Here is a 26,735-nt window from a genome sequence, read left to right as displayed (position 1 = left end):
TAAGTTTGTGAGGTCAGCTGTGGTGTTACAGAAGAGGGTGGGATTAGACCAGTTGAGTGTGAAGAAGCGTTTCAGCTTGAGGAAATTTGTTACTGCTGTCACTGCAACAAAAGGTAGTGGGAAACGGGGTAAGGTTAAGAGAAAATTAAAACAATAATGATTTTCATGCCTTATAGGGTGTTTTTTTCTCTTTGTCTGGTTTTTCTGTGGTTTCTTCTGCTTTTCCTGTATCTTTTCTATATGGCAATCAATTTCAAGGATCCTCAATCAACGTAGACAAACTGAGTGTGATATATACTTGGGTTATCATGGCTTTGAGGCGAGCCTTGCAGTTAGTTTTCAAAGTGGCTGACAGAAGCAAAACCTTTTACCGAGATGTGCTCGGCATGAACATTTCAAAGAGTTTAAAGAGGGATGTAAAGCAACTTGTAATGGCCCTTATGATGGAAAATGGAGCAAGACAATGATCGGCTTTGGGCCAGAGGAAGGTCGCTTTGTGGCTGAACTGATCTACAATTATGGAGTAGGACTTCCTGTGTCTGACTCTACAGTCTAGCCAGGCTGTCAGCAATGCTAAGCAGCTTGGTTGGCCCCTCACTGAGGTTGGAAAGGCCCTCTATCTGGCTGAGGCCCCAGGAGGTTATCACTTCTACCTGGTGGACAAAGAACAGCCTCCCAATGATCCCGTGCAGAAGTTGAGTCTGGCAGGGACTGACCTGCAGAAATCAATACACTGCTGCTCCTCCCTTCTGGGGATGAAGGTGAAAGAGAGAAATGAGGAGAAGAAGACTGTGCTGATGGGATTCACAGACACTCAGTGTAAACTAGAGCTTCACAACATTGTTGGGACAGTAGATCATGGGACAGCCTTTGGATGTATAGCATTCTCTTGTCCACGTGAGCAGTTGGCAGATCTTGAAGCACTGATGACAAAAGGAAACCATGAAATCCTTACTATCTTGGTTAGCCTGGACACCCCATGAGATCTGCATTGTTGTTTGAGCATTTATTGTGCTATGGGTTCCCAGACCCAATAAAGGTTCTTTAAAACTCAAACTCTCTGTCTCTTTCTCTCTCTCTGTCTCGTCCCCTCTTTTACTCTGCTACCATCCAAATGTGGCCATACATCCCATAAACAGACCCTGTCTGGCTGCTGTGGCAATGGCTCAGGTGATGGATGGATGTCTCTGTTAGATCCTTCAAAGCACAAACACTGACATGAAATGGTGTGTATGTGTGTGTGTGTGTGTGTGTGTGTGTGTGTGTGTGTGTGTGTGTGTGTGTGTGTGTGTGTGTGTGTGTGTGTGTGTGTGTGTGTGTGTGTGTGTGTGTGTGTGTGTGTGTGTGTGTGTGTGTGTGTGTGTATGAGATGAGATGAGATGTAGGAACTGAACAACTTTGATTTTTTTCCATAAATCCCAGCAGATGAGGGATTGGGTCCTGTCAGGGCCAGCAGAAATTCAGCCTTGTTTCTCATCCAGCCTCCCAGTCAGAGTGGGCTGACGGGAGAGTCTCAGAGAAGGGAGAGCTGGACCTAAAGCGGGCAGTCTGGGATTTGGGAAGCTGTTTAATGGTCATTTCAATGATTGATGTATACCCATTGATTCCTGAAGAATATAATGAGTTTAGCACCACTGTCTGTCTTTATTATGACCCAAAATATATGGTTTTATTACTCTGTTGTTTACAAACGACAAGAAGTTGAATCGCAGTCTGTACCTTTCAAAGCAGGCAGTATGGATGTGGAAATGAAATCACATGGAAACACACCATACAACAAGGGATATTACAAAAAGAAACAGGACGAATCACACATTTGATATCAATAAGCTACGGTGCTTAAAGGTTGCTGTTGACAAGACGTATTGCATGTTTAACCTTTTTCTCATTGTGAATCTGGAGGCTGCCCTGCTGAGTGGTCACTAGCTGGCACAGCCACAAAGTCCTCAACCCTAATCTTAACCTTAATGTTTAACCCTAATCTTAACCCTAATCTTAACCGTAACCTTAACCACACTGCTGAACCTAATTCCTAACCCTAACCTTAAATTAAGACCACAAAGCATATATTCAAGGCAAAGGGTGGCTATTTGAAGAATCTCAAATAGAAAATATTTTTTATTTCTTTATTTTCTTTATTTCACCTTTATTTAACCAGGTAGGCTAGTTGAGAACTAGTTGTCATTTACAACTGCGACCTGGACAAGATAAAGATTTCTTTTTTTTTTCTTTCTTTTTTTTGCAGCTGGCCCATCTAGTGGAAATCGCCTTGCCTCAAGGACAAGATTCATGACTATAGGCTAGATTGTAGTTTCAGACCACTCAACAGAGTAGTGAACAGGAAGCATGGAAATGGCTTATTATAGTTTCACACCACTCACTTGTATTTTCAGCCATGCAATAGGACAATTATTCAGACTTTTTTTTCCACTACACTACATGTTAATGTTTTAAATGTATGTAAATTGTAAAGATTTTGTCTGTAATGTCTTTCTTGTTATGTGTCGGACAGAGTAGTTGACAGGAGGCATAGGAATTGCTTATAGGACAATACTAGTTTTGTTTACCAGACCATGCTATTTCATATCAAGGAAATAATGTATCCTTTTCTTGAAAAGCTTCTGTGCTGTACAAACCTGGCCTGCTATATGTTGTATTGCATAGTGGTTCTATGGGTCTATTATTAGCATACATTTCCTCAGGTCTTTTACCAAGCCCAATAGTGAGAATAGTTTTTTGTTGAGCAGTGTAGCTAGCTAGGCTTATATGTAGAAGTATTTTCACCAGCAAACTAAATCCTTGCTGCCTTCTCAGCCTCTACTAAACGTTGAGTGCTTGGGACAGGACATGTTTTATGTCTATTATCTGACTTGGAATCTGGTGATTGTTCGTCAAGCTGTTTTTAGAAGCATTATAGTTATTTTTCTTTAACGGAGCCTACAACCATTCATCATCAGGGACCTGGTTCCTATTGTCCTACTGTAGAACAAGCCTTGTACTAGACTGTATTATATTCTCTCAGTGTAGGCTAGTTTTCATTCCCACCACGTTTGGCTTCAGCATGACTACGCCTTCTATACGAGCACAATGGTTTATTCCTGTCTTCTCTCCTCTTTCTGAAACTTTTTTTATTCATATTTTTCCCCAATTATGATCATTTTTGTTTGAGTATGCAGTTGTGCTGATGATATATTCCAGTCAGAGATGATATACCCCAGTGTCAGAGATGATATACCCCAGAGTCAGAGATGATATACCCCAGAGTCAGAGATGATATACCCCAGAGTCAGAGAGGATGATATACCCCAGAGTCAGAGCTGATGATATAACCCAGAGTCAGAGCTGATGATATACCCCAGAGTCAGAGCTGATGATATACCCCAGAGTCAGAGAGGATGATATACCCCAGAGTCAGAGAGGATGATATACCCCAGAGTCAGAGAGGATGATATACCCCAGAGTCAGAGAGGAGGATATACCCCAGAGTCAGAGAGGAGGATATACCCCAGAGTCAGAGAGGATGATATAACCCAGAGTCAGAGCTGATGATATACCCCAGAGTCAGAGCTGATGATATACCCCAGAGTCAGAGAGGAGGATATACCCCAGAGTCAGAGAGGAGGATATACCCCAGAGTCAGAGAGGAGGATATACCCCAGAGTCAGAGAGGAGGATATACCCCAGAGTCAGAGAGGAGGATATACCCCAGAGTCAGAGAGGATGATATACCCCAGAGTCAGAGCTGATGATATATCCCAGAGTCAGAGTTGATGATATAACCCAGAGTCAGAGTTGATGATATAACCCAGAGTCAGAGAGGATGATATATCCCAGAGTCAGAGAGGATGATATATCCCAGAGTCAGAGAGGATGATATATCCCAGAGTCAGAGAGGATGATATATCCCAGAGTCAGAGCTGATGATATACCCCAGAGTCAGAGCTGATGATATACCCCGGAGTCAGAGCTGATGATATACCCCGGAGTCAGAGAGGATGATATACCCCGGAGTCGGAGATGATGATCTACCCCGGAGTCGGAGATGATGATCTACCCCGGAGTCGGAGCGGATGTTCTACCCCGGAGTCGGAGAGGATGATCTACCCCGGAGTCGGAGAGGATGATCTACCCCGGAGTCGGAGAGGATGATCTACCCCGGAGTCGGAGAGGATGATCTACCCCGGAGTCGGAGAGGATGATCTACCCCGGAGTCGGAGATGATGATCTACCCCGGAGTCGGAGATGATGATCTACCCCGGAGTCGGAGAGGATGAACTACCCCGGAGTCGGAGAGGATGATATACCCCGGAGTCGGAGAGGATGATATAACCCGGAGTCGGAGCTGATGATATACCCCGGAGTCGGAGAGGATGATATACCCCGGAGTCGGAGGTGATGATATAACCCGGAGTCAGAGCTGATGATATACCCCAGAGTCAGAGCTGATGATATACCCCGGAGTCAGAGAGGATGATATACCCCAGAGAGCTGATGATATACCCCAGAGTCAGAGCTGATGATATACCCCAGAGTCAGAGAGGATGATATATCCCAAGGTCAGAGATGTTCTGATGATATATCCCAGAGTCAGAGCTGCTGCCGCATCTGGCAGCGATAGATGATGATATATTCCATCAGGTCAGAGAGAGAGAAGACACTGTTGGATGTAATGATGGAAGTAAACTATGCCGAAATATGGTAATTTACTCTGTTCAGGCGAGTATGTGTCTCAAATATCACCCTCTTCTCTACTCCAATTACATTCAGCCGCGGGGCGATTTTTTTCTTGAGCGGATGGTCGGGGGACCAGAACAAAGTTATAAATAATTTTTCTGAATTTTACTTTGGGGACCGATGATATGGGATCTTTTTCTGGTTGAAAATAGTTAGACTAATTACTTTTAACACAGTTTACTATGTAGCTTAGTTTCTCATTCAGGCTTTTGTCATTTCACCAGTCATTAGGCTACATGTTGTTTCCACACACACCACATTGGTACAATCAACCAGGCTGCTAAGGTGCATAAAAATGAGCAAAAGAAACATGCTAAAATGAGAAAATAACTATTACGCTCTTAGTATCAGTGACTGAGAACTACTTACACTCATTGGAAGACCCCCCCCCCCCCCTCCTGGTCCCTAGAAAGAGGAACATCTTAATTTAACCTTTTTGGCAGACCCTTGAAATGTCATAGTTCTGTATCAAAATACAAAGTGACATTTTATTCATGACTGTGGAATTGGATTGATCTTTAGCACTCTTGTTGGAAAGTACAAAGAGCTATTTTCCCAGAAGAGGGTGAGAGGAAATGGAGAGAGGAGCGAAAGTATTATTATTTAGCATTTTCTTCACAGGATGACAAACGGAAGGTTTCTTTGAGGTTTGGGTTGAAGAGAAAAAATAATTCAGACTTTCAGGCTTGAATAAGAGGGAAATAACACAGGGAGTATCATTTTAAGTCTAGCATCTTCTGAAAAATGGATGGAAATTCAGCGATGGAACGAGTGATGTTTTGTTGTTGTTTTTTGACACAAGTGGTAGTTGCCTGGTAACGGGGCGATGAAGTGTTGGTCGACGTGATATTTGAAGAAATAAGGTGCTGCATGAAATCAACAACCCACAAGACCAATACTGATTCAGATGTCTGCCGACTGACACACACACACACACACACACACACACACACACACACACACACACACACACACACACACACACACACACACACACACACACACACACACACACACACACACACACATATATTCGGGAGCTAATTTACCATTGAGCACAGGCACTCCATTTTGTGACAGACTGATGTATTGTTCAGCTGCCTGCCTGGTTTCCCCACTGCTATAGCCTGCTAATTGTTCAACAGAACTCTGTCTTAGACACTTACTTCTACCCAACAACAGCAACTAACAGTGTAATGGCAAATTCCTAGAAGGAACATATGATAGCAGACAGTCTGACAGGTGGGAGATGGGAGGGAAAGGGTGGTCAGGTCATATATAGCCAGAAGCTGTGTAGATCATAGTGATATTATTCTAGGGAAGGTTGTGTTGTTGGGAGTTAGGTTGAGTTATGCAGCCTTGAGGAGAGGAATGTGTGGGAGGATAATCAGCATTAGTCAATGGGTCGTATGCAGAGTCATGAGGGAAAATACAAAGCTGAGACATGATTGGTTTGCTTGATGTTTGTACATGTCTCCATCACCCTGCTCTGGTTATCCTTAGGACTGACTGGCCTTTACTGGCCCTGCTGTCTGTAGGGACCATGTTCATGCGTTAGCAGTGTAGGCACGGACACCGCCTGTCAGCGATGCTAGTTGAAGAGCCTCTGCCTGTAGATATTGCAGTTGACTTATGGACCTGTGTATGTGTTGGGGGGTATGTGTTTGTTCGTCCGTGTGTGTTTGCGTGACTGACAGTACGTGTACTTGTATGAAGGCTATGTGATGTGTGTGTATAATGTCTTAGTGCTGGGTAGCTGGGAGAGGTCTGTATTTCCCTATCTTACATAAGGAGCGTACGACCTCAAACCTATAGCTCAGCCTATGACGAGAGTTTGTTGTTATAATATTGAGTGTGCAGGTAGCAAGTCAAATTTGACTGAAGTATAAATAAAGAATGCAATCCGATATAGTCACTGCCAGTAGCAGAAATACAGGATCTGGCCTTGCTGCAAACATCTGAGTCCAGATGATTCGGTGTCCTATTTGAGACCACTGTAGGAAGGTTAAAGCTAAGAAAAACGTAGCTCGGTTTTAATGTTTTAGACTGCTTCTCATATGGCACCCTATTCCCTTTGAAGTGCACTACTTTTGACCAGGGCCCATAGGATGCAGACTTAATGTGTTAATTGAGTGACAAAGACATAATAACCAGTCGTCGGGTCTAGATACTTGCAGCTATCTTTTAATTGCATTGCAGATATGTGTGCTGTGCTGTGGAGGAGGTTTAAGTTCACTGAGACTTGAGTCATCATCACCTCAGTTAACAGCACTGCTGAGCTCAGCATCACCTTGCCTTGTCTTCCTGTAGACAACACTAGTTAAGAAGCACTGAGACAGAAGCTGAGATTGAGGCTGAGTGAGAGACAGATAAAGACAGAGACGGGCGGCCGGACGGGCGGGCGGGCGGGTGGGGCGCTGCCGGGCTGGGCTGTTAGGGTGAAGTATTTTCTTACGCTAATGTGGGGTGACGTGGAGGAGGCTGCATTGTGACAAAAACAGTCGGTAAACAGACATTTTATTTTCAGGTAGTTGAGGAACAGTGTGAAATCAGTCTACAATGTGTGACCAAATGTGACCATGTGATTCAAACTCTGTCTGATATGTAAATAACAGGTTTATTTATTGTCAATTTTTGCCACCATTGCCTTTAGATGAGGTCAATAGTTAAATAAAAGTAATCCTTAAATAATACATGTTTGTTTTCTACAACAGTTATTATCTTACAAAGCATTCAATCTGGAAAACTGTTGGCTATCTAAATGATTGTGTTTGGTGTACACTTAGCAACTATTTCCAGGGTGTGAATACTAACGGGCCCAAAAATATTTTTGGTATCTCAGATTATTCTGTCAATTCTCTCATAGAAACTTCAATGCTTTTTTGCATTTTTATCAGACATGTTTTTTTGATGAAAGTGCTCATTTCAGGCCCTTTTTAGACCTACATGTATACATGCCTTTTGTAAGACCCTATGATCCGTGGACACATGATACAGACAGCATTTTGATGTCATTGTACTCCTTATAGTGTGCTCTAAAATATGGAGTGTCCATTAATTGATTCAACATTAAAACTATTAATATGAATACCTAAAAACTACCCTTTTCAATGTTGTTTATTTTTCGACATATTGTTTGGAAGAATATATTCAGTGGGTTTTCTGCTAATTTTGAAGACATTACCCATTTTATACATAGAAAATGACATTACAGGTCATTAACTAATCACATCACTCCTTTAGGATTCCACATTCAGCAAATCACCAACAGAGGGAGTTCCCTTTGAATCAATTTTCCCATTTCCTGTGTTGGTGGTGCTCATAACATTTCTCAGAACTTAAAAAGTAGAAGAGCACCCACTCTGGAAATGTGATGTAGGCCTACTTGTAGAGTATATTGTTTAAAATAATATGTTTCAAAATGAACTAAATCCAAAGTTCATATTAGTATTTTTAATGCTGAAGAAATGAATGTAATTTTTGTTTTCAGAATCTAGACGTTCTCCATGTTTGAGAGAACATTGTAAGGAGTACAATGACACCAAGATGTTGTCTGTGTCATGTACCTTCACGGATCATAGGTGACTCACCACCTGGATTCGGTCTTATGTAGCAACATTTTCATTTCTGTTTTTTACATTGGATAAAAGTAGAGACTCAGAGCTACAAAATGGTCAATCTTGTCAAATCTGCATTTGAGGAACAATGGGAAAGTAATTCTGCTTTGAAAGTTGATAAACTTGTAAACTCAGTTTTGAGAAAATGCCATTTTAGTGTTTCGGTGAGAGAGCTCTTATTTGTCTACACCCATTCAGCATCGTTTTACCCCCTCTTAAGCTTTAGCGCCACCCATCTCCTTGCGTTCAGAGCACTCACTTGACACTCTGGCCAATGATTTGTTTACCTCTGGATAACATGAAAACAGCCTAACCATCTCTGCTGGCAACAATTTCATTATTTTTTGCCAACGTTTAATGACACCAGATATATTCAACGGTGTCGTACACTTTAGCTTAAGACATGTAGCTAGCTACCTAGATAAACAATTAACCTAGCTAGGTAAACAACATGTAAGATCACACACATCACATTAGCTAACAAGCCAGCCACCTAACGCTAGCTAGGGATAGCTAACAGTACACTTTAGCTTGAAATGAAACCACTTTCTGTCAAAATTAGAAATGTGTAATATCTGAAAATGTAGCTAGCTAGACTGTCTTACCCTTATACTTCATCATGCATGATGGATGCATGTCATGGATCCATGCCACAAATAATAATGAAATGATAATGAAAATGGCGCCGGAAGAAATGGCAGCAGTTTTACGGGCACCCAACCAATTGTGCTATTATGTGGTTTTTTTTTCATGTTATTTGTAACTTATTTTGTACATAATGTTTCTGCCACCGTATTTTACAGCAGAAAAGAGCTTCTGGATATCAGGACAGTGATCACTCACCTCGGATTAGTCAAATAATTTTTCTTCAACAAGCAGGAAGCACAGGACATTCTCCTAACACCCGCCAAGGCTAACATCCAAGTTATTTGCAAGAGGAAGGATCAGTAGAAGGCGAGTGGGAAAGCTGCCGTTACCGTCAATATTACTCGCCAACATGCAATCATTGGACAATAAATTAGACGAAGTACGATCATGAATATCCTACCAACAGGACATCAAAAACTGTAATATCCTATGTTTCACGGAATCGTGGCTGAATGATGACATGGATATTCAGCTAGAGGGAAATACGCTGCCACGGCAAGATAGAACAGCACACTCCGGTAAGACGAGGGGGGTCGGTCTGTGCATATTTGTAAACAAAAGCTGGTGCACGAAATCTAAGGAAGTCTCTAGATTTTGCTCACCTGAAGTAAAGTATATTGTGATAAATTGCAGGCCACACTAGTTGCCTAGAGAGTTTTCAGCTATACTTTTCGTGGCTGTGTATTTACCACCACAGACAGATGCTGGCACTAAGACCGCACTCAGTCAGCTGTATAAGGAAATAAGCAAATCAGTTCTACCAAATTACCAAATGTTAAATGTGCAACCAGAGGGGAAAAATTCCAGATCACCTGTACTACACACACAGAGACGCGTACAAAGCTCTCCCTCGCCCTCCATTTGGTAAATCCGACCTCAACTCTATCCTCCTGATTCCTGCTTACAAGCAAAAATTAAAGCAGGAAGCACCAGTGACTCGGTCTATAAAAAAGTGGTTAGATGAAGCAGATGCTAAACTACAGGACTGTTTTGCTATCACAGACTGTTACATGTTCCGGGATTCTTCCGATGGCATTGAGGAGTACACCACATCCGTCACTGGCTTTATCAATAAGTGCATTGAAGACGTCGTCCACCCAGTGACTGTACGTACATACCAGAAGCCATGGATTACAGGCAACATTCGCACTGAGCTAAAGGGTAGAGCTGCCACTTTCAAGGTGCGGGACTCTAACCCGGAAGCTTATAAGAAATTCTGCTATGCCCTGCGACGAACCATCAAACAGGCAATGCGTCAATACACGGCTAAGATTGAATCATACTACACCGGCTCCGACGCTCGTCTTATGTGGCAGGGCTTGCAAACTATTACAGACTACAAAGGGAAGCACAGCCGAGAGCTGCCCAGTGTCACAAGCTTACCAGACGAGCTAAACCACTTCTATGCTCGCTTCGAGGCAAGCAACACTGAGGCATGCATGAGAGCATCAGCTGTTCCGGACGACTGTGTGATCACGCTCTCTGTAGCCGACGTGAGTAAGATCTTTAAACAGGTCAACATTCACAAGGCTGCGGGGCCAGACATTTTCAACATGTCCTGATTAAGTCTGTAATGCCAACATATTTCAAGCAGACCACCATAGTCCCTGTGCCCAAGAACACAAAGGCAACCTGCCTAAATGACTACACACCCGTAGCACTCACATCCGTAGCCATGAAGTGCTTTGAAAGGCTGGTAATGGCTCACATCAACATCATTATCCCAGAAACCCTAGACCCGCTCCAATGTGCATACTGGCCAAACAGATCCACAGATGATGCAATCTCTATTGCACTCCACACTGCCCTTTCCCACCTGGACAATAGGAACACTTACGTGAGAATGCTATTAATTGACTACAGCTCAGCGTTCAACACCATAGTACCCTCAAAGCTCATCACTAAGCTAAGGATCCTGGGACTAAACATCTCCCTCTGCAACTGGATCCTGGACTTCCTGACGGGCCGCCCTCAGGTGGTGAGGGAAGATTGCAACACATCTGCCATGCTGATCCTCAACATTGGAGCCCCCAGGGGTGCGTGCTCAGTCCTCTCATGTACTCCCTGTTCACCAACGACTGCATAGCCAGGCACGACTCCAACACCATCAATAAGTTTGCAGACGACACAACAGTGGTAGGCCTGATCACCGACAACGACGAGACAGCCTATAGGGAGGAGGCCAGAGACCTGGCCGGGTGGTGCCAGAATGACAACCTATCCCTCAACGTAGCCAAGACTAAGGAGATGAGTGTGGACTACAGGAAAAGGAGGACTGAGCACGCCCCCATTCTCATCGACGGGGCTGTAGTGGAACAGGTTGAGAGCTTCAAGTTCCTTGGTGTCCACATCACCAACAAACTAGAATGGTCCAAACACACCAAGACAGTCGTGAAGAGGGCATGACAAAACCTATTCCCCCTCAGGAAACTATAAAGATTTGGCATGGGTCCTGAGATCCTCCAAAGGTTCTACAGCTGCAACATCGAGAGCATCCTGACTGGTACGGCAATTGCTTGGCCTCCGACCACAAGGCACTACAGAGGGTAGTGAGTACGGCCCAGTACATCACTGGGGCTAAGCAGCCTGCCATCCAGGACCTCTACACCAGGCTGTGTCAGAGGAAAGCCCTAAAAATTGTCAAAGACCCCAGCCACCCCAGTCAAGCGGTACCGGAGTGGCAAGTCTAGGACAAAAAGGCTTCTCAACAATTTTTACCCCCAAGCCATAAGACTCCTGAACAGGTAATCAAATGGCTACCCGGACTATCTGCATTGTGTCCCCCCAACCCCTCTTTTACGCTGCTGCTACTCTCTGTTTATCATATATGCATACAGTGAGGGAAAAAAGTATTTGATCCCCTGCTGATTTTGTACGTTTGCCCACTGACAAAGAAATGATCAGTCTATAATTTTAATGGTTGGTTTATTTGAACAGTGAGAGACAGAATAACAACAAAAATATCCAGAAAAACACATGTCAAAAATGTTATAAAATGATTTGCATTTTAATGAGGGAAATAAGTATTTGACCCCTCTGCAAGACATGACTTAGTACTTGGTGGCAAATCCCTTGTTCGCAATCACAGAGGTCAGATGTTTCTTGTAGTTGGCCACCAGGTTTGCACACATCTCAGGAGGGATTGTGTCCCATTCCTCTTTGCAGATCTTCTCCAAGTCATTAAGGTTTCGAGGCTGACGTTTGGCAACTCGAACCTTCAGCTCCCTCCACAGATTTTCTATGGGATTAAGGTCTAGAGACTGGCTAGGCCACTCCAGGACCTTAATGTGCTTCTTCTTGAGCCACTCCTTTGTTGCCTTGGCCGTGTGTTTTGGGTCATTGTCATGCTGGAATACTCATCCACGACCCATTTTCAATGTCCTGGCTGAGGGAAGGAGGTTCTCACCCAAGATTTGATGGTACATGGCCCCGTCCATCGTCCCTTTGATGCGGTGAAGTTGTCCTGTCCCTTAGCAGAAAAACACTCCCAAAGCATAATGTTTCCACCTCCATGTTTGACGGTGGGGATGGTGTTCTTGGATCATAGGCAGCATTCCTCCTCCTCCAAACACGGCGAGTTGAGTTGATGCCAAAGAGCTCCATTTTGGTCTCATCTGACCACAACACTTTCACCCAGTTGTCCTCTGAATCATTCAGATGTTCATTGGCAAACTTCGGACGGGCATGTATATGTACTTTCTTGAGCAGGGGGACCTTGTGGGCGCTGCAGGATTTCAGTCCTTCACGGCGTAATGTGTTACCAATTGTTTTCTTGGTGACTATGGTCCCAGCTGCCTTGAGATCATTGACAAGATCCTTCACACCAACTGTTGTCACCTTCTCACCAAGCTGCTTGGCGATGGTCTTGTAGCCCATTCCAGCCTTGTGTAGGTCTACATTCTTGTCCCTGACACCCTTGGAGAGCTCTTTGGTCTTGGCCATATTGGAGAATTTGGAATCTGATTGATTGATTGCTTCTGTGGACAGGTGTCTTTTATACAGGTAACAAGCTGAGATTAGGAGCACTCCCTTTAAGAGTGTGCTCCTAATCTCAACTTGTTACCTGTATAAAAGACACCTGGGAGCCAGAAATCTTTCTGATTGAGAGGGGGTCAAATACTTATTTCCCTCATTAAAATGCAAATCAATTTATAACATTTGACATGCGTTTTTCTGGATTTTTGTTGTTGTTATTCTGTCTCTCACTGTTCATGTCACAGCTGTCGGAAGGATTGGACCAAGGCGCAGCGTGTAAAGTGCTCATCTTCTTTTATTAACTTTAACACTTAACCAAAATAAACAATATGACAAAACAGTTCCGTAAGGTGCACAGACGATACGGAAAACAACCTCCCACAAACCCACAGGAAAAAACAGGCTGACAACGAAAGACACCTGCCTCTGATTGGAAACCATACTCGGTCACACATGGAAAAATGAAACATAGAAAATGACAACTAGAACAAACCCCTATGAAACAAACCAACCCCAAAACACACAAAAACAACACCCCCTGCCACGCCCTGACCATTCTACAACGGCAAATGACCCTTTTTACTGGTCAGGACGTGACAGTTCAAATAAACCTACCATTAAAATTATAGACTGATCATTTCTTTGTCTGTGGGCAAACGTACAAAATCAGCAGGGGATCAAATACTTTTTTTCCTCACTATAGTCACTTTAACTATACATTGATGTACATACTACCTCAATTAGCCCGACCAACCAGTGTACAAAGAACATTGGCTAACCGGGCTATCTACATTGTGTCCCGCCAGCCACCACCCGCCAACCCCTCTTTTACGCTACTGCTACTCTCTGTTCATCATATATGCATAGTCACTTTAACCATATCTACATGTACATACTACCTCAATCAGCCCGACTAACCGGTGCCTGTATGCAGCCTCGCTACTGTTATAGCCTCGCTATTGTTATTTGTCACTATCTTTTTACTGTTGTTTTAATTTCTTTACCCTGATGAAGACAGCTTTGCTGTCGAAACGTTGGTTATTAGGTTATTACATTTTTGCATCTGAGCTCTTAGAGTGTGCGGCTTTCCCTTATTTTCTACTTTTATTTCTTTACTTACCTATTGTTCACATAATACCTTTTTTGCACTATTGGTTAGAGCCTGTAAGTAAGCATTTCACTGTAAGGTTGTTGTATTCGGCGCACGTGACAAATAAACTTTGATTTGATTTTTGATTTGAAATGCCCTTAGTTTGAAGATGTGATAAGGGAACAGGTGTTTTCCCATCTCTTTAGCTATCATACTCTAATTCCACTGATTTCAAAACTCAACCCTCCAGAAAGTGGAGAGCAATACTTATGCAGCTCCATTACACGATACATTAATAAAAGACGCGGTCGACAGGTTTACCAACACAGACTAAACAGCTCAAATAGACAAAAGCCTTCTATATGGCAGACCAATCTGAACTCCTCTCTCGGCATGTCCAGCCCACTCATCTCAGCCAATCATGGCTAGTGGGAAGGTTGCTGTCTTTTCATGTGGCTTAACCAACAAGGCTCGCAATTTAACAATTGTAATCATATTTATAGATGGCATACAAGTTTGTTATTAAGGCACATGAAAGTTCACATGTTCAAGAAGGCATTTCTTCCAAAAATTGCATTTTGATAAAAAATATTTTTTCTGTTCAAACTGCTCTCCTGTGATGTCGTGACTTGTGACATATGCCTAGTCTCCTGAATCGGGTCAGGGTTCTTACAGGAGGCATGTATAGGTCTAAAAATGGACTAAAATGGCCACCTTCATCATGATTTTCTCAAAAATTGTTTGTGATGCAAATGTAAAAAGCATATCAAACATCCTTCCTCTCAATTAGCTTTCTATGTGAGAATTGCCAGAACAATCTGAGATACCAGAAATATTTTCAGGCTACACTTTATCAGATGGCATGTTGTTTATCTTTGTTTCCTGTTTTCTCCCTCCACTAAGACACTGAGGTGGTGGTGGTAGTCTCGACTGCTCTCCTTGTTTACATAGACCTGTGGTTTGTCTTTACCCGGAGGCCATCCTGCCTGTCTCCATTCGATCTAAGGGAGAGGTTCAGCTCTTATTCCCCTCTTTGCACCTTGTCCCAAATACTCTGAGGTATCGATTGAGAGAGCAGTATGGTATTGATATCATTCTCTAGTTCCCAACCTGTGTGTAATGCAGAATAGTTTGATCACTAAACTGTGTTGGAGAAGTAGGAAAAATCGAACAAAAGAGGACTCTCGCTGATCTGATGATTTTATTATGGGTCGGTCAAGTGTGAAGTCATACTTACCTAAACACAAGGATATTAAAGGTTTAGAGAGGCTAGCCGTATTTCGCACAAAGCTCTCAAATAAATAAACACAGAAAGTCCTGGTTAAATTTAGAATCCTTCGTTGAAACAATAACAAAGCGGACACCGCACCTCTGTTTAGGTAAAAAGCTGATTGATGAACCTGGAGAAATTCAACCACTTTTAAAGTCATAAACTATGGATGCGAGGACTGACCATCCACAATATCCAAATTATAGTTGTAATCATGTTTTGAGGCGATACAGTGATTGTTTACATTGACATTGTTTACAAACAAGTAAAACAAGCTTATATTTGGGGTTCTGATGGGGTACGACTGTTGAACTAAGCTCATGAGGCATTTATAAGTTATATTCATCAACAATTAATGGGTATATATAATTAATTTATAAGTCCAAAAAATGTATGTAGCAACTAAGGATTCTAGCTTTATTTAACTTGTTAAGCTACAATGCAGGCCTAGGATGAATACCATCTGCTGTCGGTATATAGCCAAAAACATAGTTGGCAAGACGACACTAAAGATCTGCTAGAGATATGGTACAGTAGGTAGATCTGGTCTGTTATAGCAGTGTGGAGCTCTTGGTTGTGTAATCAGTATTCCCATTAAGATGTTAGGAGGTAGTTACTATGCAGGAGGAGAAGGAATGGTCTGAGTGAGGATCTGCATATTGTACAGGAGAGGTATCCTGGGTTTCTTATTGACCAGGGTTCACTGTAAAATACACAGACGCATACAGAGTAGAGCAGAGAGATGATGCCGTGGCAGCAGCAGCTCCCAGCTTCCTGTAAGCTCATTGGTTCACATTAAAGCTAGTCTCTAATTGTCTTGTGTGTGTGTGTGTGTCAGTCTCTAATAGACCGTCTGGGACTCAGTGAGTCGCCACACTGCAGTATCTGGATTCTCTTCCTGCTTGCGTCGCATCCCAAATGGTACCCTATTTTCTATATAGTGGACTACTTTTGAGCAGAGCCTATGAGGCCTATGGTCAATAGTAGTACACTGTAAAGGGAATAGGGTTTCATTTGGGACGTAACCTCATCCCCTCAGACTCAGCAGAGGCTGAATTAGCCTGCAGGCTGCTAAAGCTTCCTCCCCTGGTAGAATTGAACTAGCCTACCATACAGGTATGATACCCTCAACAGGTTGATTGGCTGGTCCCTAATATCAGGAAATGCTCTATGTAGTGCACTACTTTTGAGTAGAGTCCTGGTCAAAAGCAGTGCACTACATAGGGAATAGGGTGCGATTTTGGACACAGACATTGTCTTTGTTTTATGGGATTATTATTTATGGCAAGCATTACGGCAGGCATACCTTACCTCTGCAATTTACTGGCCTCCTGAGAGAGGTTCCTCACTAAGAAGAGACATGGGTTTCATCCCAAATGGCACCTTATTCCCTATATAGTGCACTACCTTAGACAAAAGTACTACATTAAATAGGGAATAGAGATTCGTTTGGGACGCAGACAAGGATGGTTTTAAAGGTTGTTCCAGAACACAGACGGTGAGGGAATATTTGGCTCCATCAGCATCTGGGTTTATTATCGGCCCGTGACATTAGGTTGTATGGACCAATCAGAAGCAGAGAACATGGTATATATGGTGTTTCATGCTCACTGTAGAGGATGCAAAGAAAGGCTGCTGTTTAGAGACTAAATGAATGTCAAAACATAGTTTTCTTTACCCTATGTCATTTATAAATTACATATAATTAATCATTCGATTGTTTTCTACATTATTATAGCCTTAATAGACTTGTACTTGACAGTGTTGATGAAATAAGAATGTTCATTTGCTGTGACCGTAAAGGCCTGAATAGTGGAGTGCTGCAGAGATGGTTTTCCTTCTCGAAGGTTCTCCATCTCCACAGAGGAACTCAAGAGCTCTGTCAGAGTGACCATCGGGTTCTTGGTCACCTCCCTGACCAAGGCCCTTCTCCCCCGATTGCTCAGTTTGGCTGGGCGGACAGCTCTAGGAAGAGTCTTGGTGGTTCCGAACTTCTTCCATTTAAGAATGATAGAGGCCACTGTGTTCTTGGGGACCTTCAATGCTGCAGAAATATTTTGGTACCGTTCCCCAGATCTGTGCCTCAACACATTCCTGTCATGGACCTCTACGGACAATTCCTTCGACCTTGTGGCTTTGTTTTTGCTCTGACATGCACTGTCAACTGTGGGACGTTATATAGACCGGTGTGTGCCTTTTCAAATCTTGTCCAATCAATTCAATTTACCACAGGTGAACTCCAATCAAATTGTAGAAACATATCAAGGATGATCAATGGAAACAGGATTCACCTGAGCTCAATTTCAAGTCTCATAGCAAAGGGTCTGAATACTTATGTAAATAAGGTATTTCTGTTTTTACATTTTAATACATTTGCAAAAAATTCTAAAAACCTATTTTCGCTTCGTCATTATTGGATATTATGTGTAGATGGCTGAGGATGTTTATTTTTTTTTATCCATTTTAGAATAAGACTGTAACGTAACAAAATGTGGAAAAAGTCAAGGGGTCTGAATACTGCCTTCTTAAAACCTTTAGGTCCCAAACCACTGATACGTGTTCCTACAGACCAACATCAGGCTAATGTTTTGGGAATTTATTTCTACTTCTTACAGACCAACATCAGGCTAATGTTTTGGGAATTTATTTCTACTTCCTACAGACCAACATCAGGCTAATGTTTTGGGAATTTATTTCTACTTCTTACAGACCAACATCAGGCTAATGTTTTGGGAATTTATTTCTACTTCCTACAGACCAACATCAGGCTAATGTTTTGGGAATTTATTTCTACTTCCTACAGACCAACATCAGGCTAATGTTTTGGGAATTTATTTCTACTTCTTACAGACCAACATCAGGCTAATGTTTTGGGAATTTATTTCTACTTCCTACAGACCAACATCAGGCTAATGTTTTGGGAATTTATTTCTACTTCCTACAGACCAACATCAGGCTAATGGTTTGGGAATTTATTTCTACTTCCTACAGACCAACATCAGGCTAATGTTTTGGGAATTTATTTCTACTTCTTACAGACCAACATCAGGCTAATGTTTTGGGAATTTATTTCTACTTCCTACAGACCAACATCAGGCTAATGTTTTGGGAATTTATTTCTACTTCTTACAGACCAACATCAGGCTAATGTTTTGGGAATTTATTTCTACTTCCTACAGACCAACATCAGGCTAATGTTTTGGGAATTTATTTCTACTTCCTACAGACCAACATCAGGCTAATGTTTTGGGAATTTATTTCTACTTCCTACAGACCAACATCAGGCTAATGTTTTGGGAATTTATTTCTACTTCCTACAGACCAACATCAGGCTAATGTTTTGGGAATTTATTTCTACTTCTTACAGACCAACATCAGGCTAATGTTTTGGGAATTTATTTCTACTTCTTACAGACCAACATCAGGCTAATGTTTTGGGAATTTATTTCTACTTCCTACAGACCAACATCAGGCTAATGTTTTGGGAATTTATTTCTACTTCCTACAGACCAACATCAGGCTAATGTTTTGGGAATTTATTTCTACTTCCTACAGACCAACATCAGGCTAATGTTTTGGGAATTTATTTCTACTTCCTTCAGACCAACATCAGGCTAATGTTTTGGGAATTTATTTCTACTTCCTACAGACCAACATCAGGCTAATGTTTTGGGAATTTATTTCTACTTCTTACAGACCAACATCAGGCTAATGTTTTGGGAATTTATTTCTACTTCCTACAGACCAACATCAGGCTAATGTTTTGGGAATTTATTTCTACTTCCTACAGACCAACATCAGGCTAATGTTTTGGGAATTTATTTCTACTTCCTTCAGACCAACATCAGGCTAATGTTTTGGGAATTTATTTCTACTTCCTACAGACCAACATCAGGCTAATGTTTTGGGAATTTATTTCTACTTCTTACAGACCAACATCAGGCTAATGTTTTGGGAATTTATTTCTACTTCCTACAGACCAACATCAGGCTAATGTTTTGGGAATTTATTTCTACTTCTTACAGACCAACATCAGGCTAATGTTTTGGGAATTTATTTCTACTTCTTACAGACCAACATCAGGCTAATGTTTTGGGAATTTATTTCTACTTCCTACAGACCAACATCAGGCTAATGTTTTGGGAATTTATTTCTACTTCTTACAGACCAACATCAGGCTAATGTTTTGGGAATTTATTTCTACTTCCTACAGACCAACATCAGGCTAATGTTTTGGGAATTTATTTCTACTTCCTACAGACCAACATCAGGCTAATGTTTTGGGAATTTATTTCTACTTCCTACAGACCAACATCAGGCTAATGTTTTGGGAATTTATTTCTACTTCCTTCAGACCAACATCAGGCTAATGTTTTGGGAATTTATTTCTACTTCTTACAGACCAACATCAGGCTAATGTTTTGGGAATTTATTTCTACTTCCTACAGACCAACATCAGGCTAATGTTTTGGGAATTTATTTCTACTTCCTACAGACCAACATCAGGCTAATGTTTTGGGAATTTATTTCTACTTCCTACAGACCAACATCAGGCTAATGTTTTGGGAATTTATTTCTACTTCCTTCAGACCAACATCAGGCTAATGTTTTGGGAATTTACTTCTACTTCCTACAGACCAACATCAGGCTAATGTTTTGGGAATTTATTTCTACTTCCTACAGACCAACATCAGGCTAATGTTTTGGGAATTTATTTCTACTTCCTACAGACCAACATCAGGCTAATGTTTTGGGAATTTATTTCTACTTCCTTCAGACCAACATCAGGCTAATGTTTTGGGAATTTATTTCTACTTCCTACAGACCAACATCAGGCTAATGTTTTGGGAATTTATTTCTACTTCTTACAGACCAACATCAGGCTAATGTTTTGGGAATTTATTTCTACTTCCTACAGACCAACATCAGGCTAATGTTTTGGGAATTTATTTCTACTTCCTACAGACCAACATCAGGCTAATGTTTTGGGAATTTATTTCTACTTCCTACAGACCAACATCAGGCTAATGTTTTGGGAATTTATTTCTACTTCCTTCAGACCAACATCAGGCTAATGTTTTGGGAATTTACTTCTACTTCCTACAGACCAACATCAGGCTAATGTTTTGGGAATTTATTTCTACTTCCTACAGACCAACATCAGGCTAATGTTTTGGGAATTTATTTCTACTTCCTACAGACCAACATCAGGCTAATGTTTTGGGAATTTATTTCTACTTCCTACAGACCAACATCAGGCTAATGGTTTGGGAATTTATTTCTACTTCCTACAGACCAACATCAGGCTAATGTTTTGGGAATTTATTTCTACTTCCTACAGACCAACATCAGGCTAATGGTTTGGGAATTTATTTCTACTTCCTACAGACCAACATCAGGCTAATGGTTTGGGAATTTATTTCTACTTCCTACAGACCAACATCAGGCTAATGTTTTGGGAATTTATTTCTACTTCTTACAGACCAACATCAAGCTAATGTTTTGGGAGTTTGTTCCCAACAATGTTTTGGGAGTTTGTCGTACATACGAAGACGTTCCACAACGTGTCATCTGTGTTGTCTGAAGCCCTGTTTAGAGCCATAGTCATATAAGATATTAATAGACATGACAACCGCAGTGTTGTTGATGTTTTGTGTTTGAATTCCTTGTACTCTTAACGATGTAGCACGTTATGGTGTTGCTTAGGAGGTGTAAGGTTGTGACATTCTACTAATTGTATTTGTATTTAATATGAATCCCCATTCGTTCCTGCCAAGGCAGCAGCAACTCTTCCTGGGGTTTATTATGGATCCCCATTAGTTCCTGCCAAGGCAGCATCTTCTCTTCCTGGGGTTTATTATGGATCCCCATTAGTTCCTGCCAAGGCAGCAGCAACTCTTCCTGGGGTTTATTATGGATCCCCATTAGTTCCTGCCAAGGCAGCATCTTCTCTTCCTGGGGTTTATTATGGATCCCCATTAGTTCCTGCCAAGGCAGCAGCAACTCTTCCTGGGGTTTATTATGGATCCCCATTAGTTCTTGTCAAGGCAGCAGATACACTTCCATGGGTCCAGCAACATTAAGGCAGTTATATACATATATTACATTTCATAACACTTTTCACAACACTTTGTTTTCCCTCAGGCCACTACTCTACTACCACGTATCTGCAATGCAAAATCCATGTGTACGTGTGTGTGTGTGTTATCATGTGTATGTGTATGCGTGTGTCTGTGCCTGAGTGTGTCTCTTCACGGTCCCCGCTGTTCCATAAGGTGTATACACTATAGCTCACAGCTCAGGGATGAGAAGATACTGAGTGTTAGTGACAGTTGGTGTTGGTGTCTTGGCCTCCAGTATTGTTCATGAGAAGCCTCTGTTTGAGGGTTGACAGCAAAAAAGAGATCTAGGGCACACTTCCCAAATGGCACCCTATTTCCTATATAGTGTGTTACTTTTAACCAGGGCCCTTTGCGGTGCAGACCAACCCTCTGCTGTGGCTATGAATACAGGCTACTACAGATCTTCCCCCATTCAGAGCCACAGGTTGCCTTGGTAAAGATGGTGACATCGTGTAGGAGGTGCTGTATGGATGTGCTTCTTTCAGCCACAGATAAAGATGTCTAAAATAGCATAATGCTAACAGCCCTGCCAAAACACTTGTATTTGTTTATTTGTATTATTATTTTTACCTTGACAGGGAGTCATACTGAGACCAAGGTCTCTTTTATAGATGAGCCCTGTATCAAACATACACATCAATATACACTATATGGGTGGCATGTGGCCTAGTGGTTAAGAGCGTTGGGCCAGTAACCGAAAGCTCGCTGGTTCGAATCCCCGAGCCGGCAAGTTGGAACAATCTGCCGTTCTGCCCTTAAGCAAGGCAGTTAACCCCTGAACAACAACTGCTCCCCGGGCGCCGATGCTGTGGACGTGGATTAAGGCAGCCCCCTGCACCTCTCTGATAGAGGTTAAATGCGGAAGACACATTTCAGTTGAATGCGTTCAGTTGTGCAACTGACGAGGTATCTCCCTTCCCTACACACATCAATTTACAACTCAATATACACAGACACATTAATACACGAAAAGCAACACAATCATATAAAACAAACCCATTCTTTAGTAAAAAGGTCATCAATCAGCCGTCTGAATTACCCTAGAGGCACCAACTCTTCCAATTTTAGAGAGCTTTGGAGATTATTCCACAAGTAAGGTGCAAAAAAACTAAAAGCAGATTTAACTAACTCAGTGGAGATGGAAGGAATCTCCAGATTTAGCCATCCCTGAAACCGAGTCTGGTAGTTCATACATCTGCAGGTTAACAATGAATTAAGGTATGGTGGAAGTGTACTGTATGCTGGAGGGCTTTAGAAACAAAAAGAGTACAATGCATCGATCTAGGAGACTTCAAGGAGGGATGATGTGTAAAGAACATATCACCCGTAATAAAGCGTTGTGTGCCATGATAAACTGCGTCCAGTGGCTTCAATACAGTGGCACCTGTATTCATATAAACAATATCACCATAGTCAATAGCAGTAATGAATGTTTACTGAATGATTTGTTTTCTGCTGTTTCACAATAGGCCCGATTCTTATAAAGGAAGCCCATTCATTTCATTCTTAACTTCTTAACTAACTCATCAATATGTTTTCTGAAAGATAGCTTCTCGTCAATCCAGACACCCATATATTTAAAGAGACAGAATTTGTTGTCGTGCCTACAAATTAATACGCTGTTGGTTTTAAATGTAACCTTTATTTAACTAGGCAAGTCAGTTAAGAACAAATTCTTGGCCTACCCCGGCCAAACCCTAACCTGGACGACGCTGGGTCAATTGTGCGCCGCCCTATGGGACTCCCAATCCCGGCCGGTTGTGATACAACCTGGAATCGAACCAGGCGCCTCTAGCACTGAGATGCAGTGCCTTAGACCGCTGCTCCACTCAGGAGCCCCTTATATCTGTACCTCATGTGGATAGGAAGCTATTGAACATTTGGCCTATATGCTATTGTAGTAGGCTTATTCCAGGTGGCTATTGAATAGGAGGCCTATTGAATATTATTTTTTAAGGAGGGAGGAGGAGCAGGAGGGCTAATCGTAAGTTTTTTTTATAAAGACATTGTCGGTGTAAAAAGGCATGACATGAACAGCTCACTCTGGCTGAGTGTCTCTCTCCCACTCACCCCTTGCTAGTTACCACAGTACATTAGTTAATGCATGTTTTATTAAGCCAAAAGGGGGTGGGAGGGGAAATGGAGCTGGAAGACATACAGAACTGTCACCTCAATGTTCTGCTTGGATTGAGAGGGGGAAATAAACAGAACTGTGTCAAATCATGCAAAGATGTGACAGGGACTACTTTATCTGCTAGGGTGGAGTCGTATATGATTTCTGGGCTATGGGGAGATTGGGTGATGTGGCCGTAAAGGCCTTTTTACTGCGCTTCACCCAAAAATGACGATGCACTAATCAGGGAATGATAATGACTTCACTAGACATTTATTAGTGTGGTACACTTTGGAGAGTACCATTACAAGTTCATGGACCTCTCTTGCTTTCCCTCACTCTCGCTCTCTCTCTCTTTCTCTCTCGCTCTCTCTCTCGCTCTCAGTTCCTCTCTCATAAAGTTTATTTTAAAAGCTTTTTCTGTCCATATTTTATGCCACATTTTAAAGCCTTGGCCTATGACTCAGACAACCACTTTAGTGCCATTCACTTTGAAAGTCTGTCAGCTGTAAGCAGTGAAAACAACCATGGCCATGCGTTGTGGTTCACTACAGCCACACACCATACATAGACCATAAACACCATAACCCATTTTATAGGTGCCTTTATTTTCCCCAAGCTGTAGAGCGAAGTTTCCACTAATAAGCGTTTTATATAAACAGGCTTGTATTCCACTGTGATGGAAAACTGTCCCTATTATTAGTGACCAGGTGGTAAACCCTAGCAATTATATTGTGACATAAATAGGAGATGTTGACAGAATGAGAGATAATAATAAACTCTTGAGTCATCAGCCAGTTCGTGTAGACCTTGTTTGTGGACCTGAGGCTTTAGAGCAGACAAGAACATGCTCCTCCATCCCTAGGTACATTTCACATTTGAGTCATTTAGCAGAAGCTCTTATGCAGAGTGACTTACAGGAGCAATTAGGATTGCGTGCCTTGCTCAAGGGCACATCGACAGATTTTTCACTTAGCCGGCTCGGGGATTTGAAACGGCAACCTTTCGGTTACTGGCCCAATGCTCTAACCGCTGGGCTACATGCAGATATAAATATCAGATATGTGACATTAATCTTCGTATTGAGATGTTGTACTTTAGGGAGGACCACTGACTACAATAACTCCAATACATCAATCTTACATTTCCCAGCGTCCCTTTGCATCCCAAATGGCACCCTATTCCCTACATAGTGCACTACTTTTGACCAGAGCCTCATTAGGCCCAAGTCTAAAGTTGTCCGCTATGTAGGGAATAAGGTGCCATTTGGGATTGATGGATTGGCGTTATTGTAGTCAGTGGTCCTGTTTGTTCCTCTGAGGGACTGGAATGTTAATCTCCTTTGTTTTCCTCTGTTTAACGTCTACCGCTATAAACACCATTGAGAAAACTCATGGAAAGCTTTCACCTGGAACTTTCTTTCAGGCACCTAGACACAAATGATGAATCTATATATTATGTTTTTTTTACGCTATCTTTGTCTTTCTTTCTCAATCTCTTTCTCTCTGCCTCTCCCTTTCCCTGCCTCTCTCTTTCTTTCTCTATCTATATCTCTCTTTCTCTCTCCCTCTCCCTTTCCCTGCCTCTCTCTTTCTCTCTCCCACCCCTCCCCCCTGCAGATGGAGAGAAGGACCACCCTAAGACCGAGGCGGGGGTCATCTGGAGGGTGACCGGCGGTCTCTTCAACATGACCAGAGGGGCAGTCGGAGCGACATGGGGAGGCGTGGCCTGGGTGGGCTGTAAGAGCTATGACATCACCAAGACGGTGGTGACCAGCGTGCCGGCCGCCGGCGTGGGATTGGTCAAGGGCAGCGTTTCCATGGTGACGGGAGGAGTGGGGGCGGTAGGGTCTGCTGTAGCCAGTAAAGTTACACCAAAGAAAAAGGACAAGTCTGATTAGACCTAGACCCAACTACCACCCCATTGCTACAGTATAGTTTATAAATGTCTCCCTGTCTCTCTGCTGTGTTTAGGTTCCATCCGGTTACTATGGGGAACCATTCAGAGTTGAAAAAGGCACAAGTAACTGGGATTTCCGTGTAAATCATTCGTTGATGTCAGTGGGCGATTTGCGCGGAAATCTGAGTTAAGGTTGCGGATCTCAAGTCAGAATACTTCCCTAAGGAAGCATTACAGAGGAGGATTATGGGAACGTTGATTTGGTATGATATAAGAATTGACCAGAATGTTGAACTTACTGCCGAGATACTCTTGAGAGGGATGTCATGTCTTTTTGGTTGATCTGGGTGGGGAAGGGCATGATAATATGAAGACAATCCACCATCCACAACAATATGGTAGCGATTCAGCAAGGATACATCTACTCATTTCTCAAAAGCTTGAGGTTATTTAAATTATTCCAGTTTTACTATGAAAAGGTATCTTTACATTGCCAAGTATTAAAACAAAGTGAAAGGTACTTTACACAACTTAATTTCATCAGTTTGACATCAGTGATTGGGGAATACACACCAAACAATGTGTGTATGTGAATATGCTACAATAGTCATTTACAACATTAGCCATGTCTACACTGTATTTCTGAACAATTTGATGTTATTTTAATGGACAAAAATTTGGCTTTTTTTCAAAAACAGGGACATTTCTAAGTGACCCCAAACTTTTGAACGGTAGTGTATGTGTTATAAAATATATATGTGAAGAATAGGCATATGATTCCTATTGATGCAGACGAAGAAGGTTAGAGGAACCTAGCAGTCTTGCAGTAAATATTTTCATTGTACTGGAGGTGTTTTTTTTATGCTTGATGAGTTGGAGATGTGGTCAACAAAGCGTGTTATTGCATAGAAACGGACAGAAGAAGTCGTGTAAAGGACATTTTTACGAACATGTTACATATACCAGCAGATGTCCTGAGCTGTTTAAATAAATAAAGCACCATTTCACCAACAAACACATAAAAAAATATATATATATTTAACCTGGAAATTCAGTTAAGAACAAATTCTTATTTACAATGACGGCCTACCCCGGCCAAACCCGGACGACGCTGGGCCAATTGTGCGCCGCCCTATGGGACTCCTATTCACAGCCTGGAATCGAACCAGGGTCTGTAGTGACGCCTCTAGCACTGCAATGCAATGCCTTAAACCGCTGCGCCACTCGGGAGGCCTTAACGTTAAGAGATGGCTGAGTTATTGATAAA

The 26,735-nt window shown here is 42.1% G+C and overlaps 1 protein-coding gene and 1 pseudogene across 1 annotated transcript in view; both read left to right on the top strand.

Annotated features, from left to right (window-relative positions):
* The window catches only part of LOC106561613 (transmembrane protein 263-B), a 40,323-nt gene extending 14,564 nt beyond the window's left edge, over nucleotides 1-25,759 (top strand). Inside the window, exon 3 of the mRNA XM_014125733.3 lies at nucleotides 25,189-25,759. Coding sequence (XP_013981208.1) covers nucleotides 25,189-25,469 — 281 coding nt within the window. The 3' untranslated portion in view covers nucleotides 25,470-25,759. The remainder of the gene's footprint in view (nucleotides 1-25,188) is intronic.
* LOC106561612 (glyoxalase domain-containing protein 4 pseudogene) lies at nucleotides 129-1,363 on the top strand (annotated as a pseudogene).
* Nucleotides 25,760-26,735: the final 976 nt, after the last annotated feature.

Source organism: Salmo salar, chromosome 10, assembly GCF_965601325.2.
Source record: "Salmo salar chromosome 10, fSalSal1, whole genome shotgun sequence".
NCBI classification, from domain to species: domain Eukaryota; kingdom Metazoa; phylum Chordata; class Actinopteri; order Salmoniformes; family Salmonidae; genus Salmo; species Salmo salar.
This window is presented reverse-complemented; position numbering and strand designations above follow the sequence as displayed.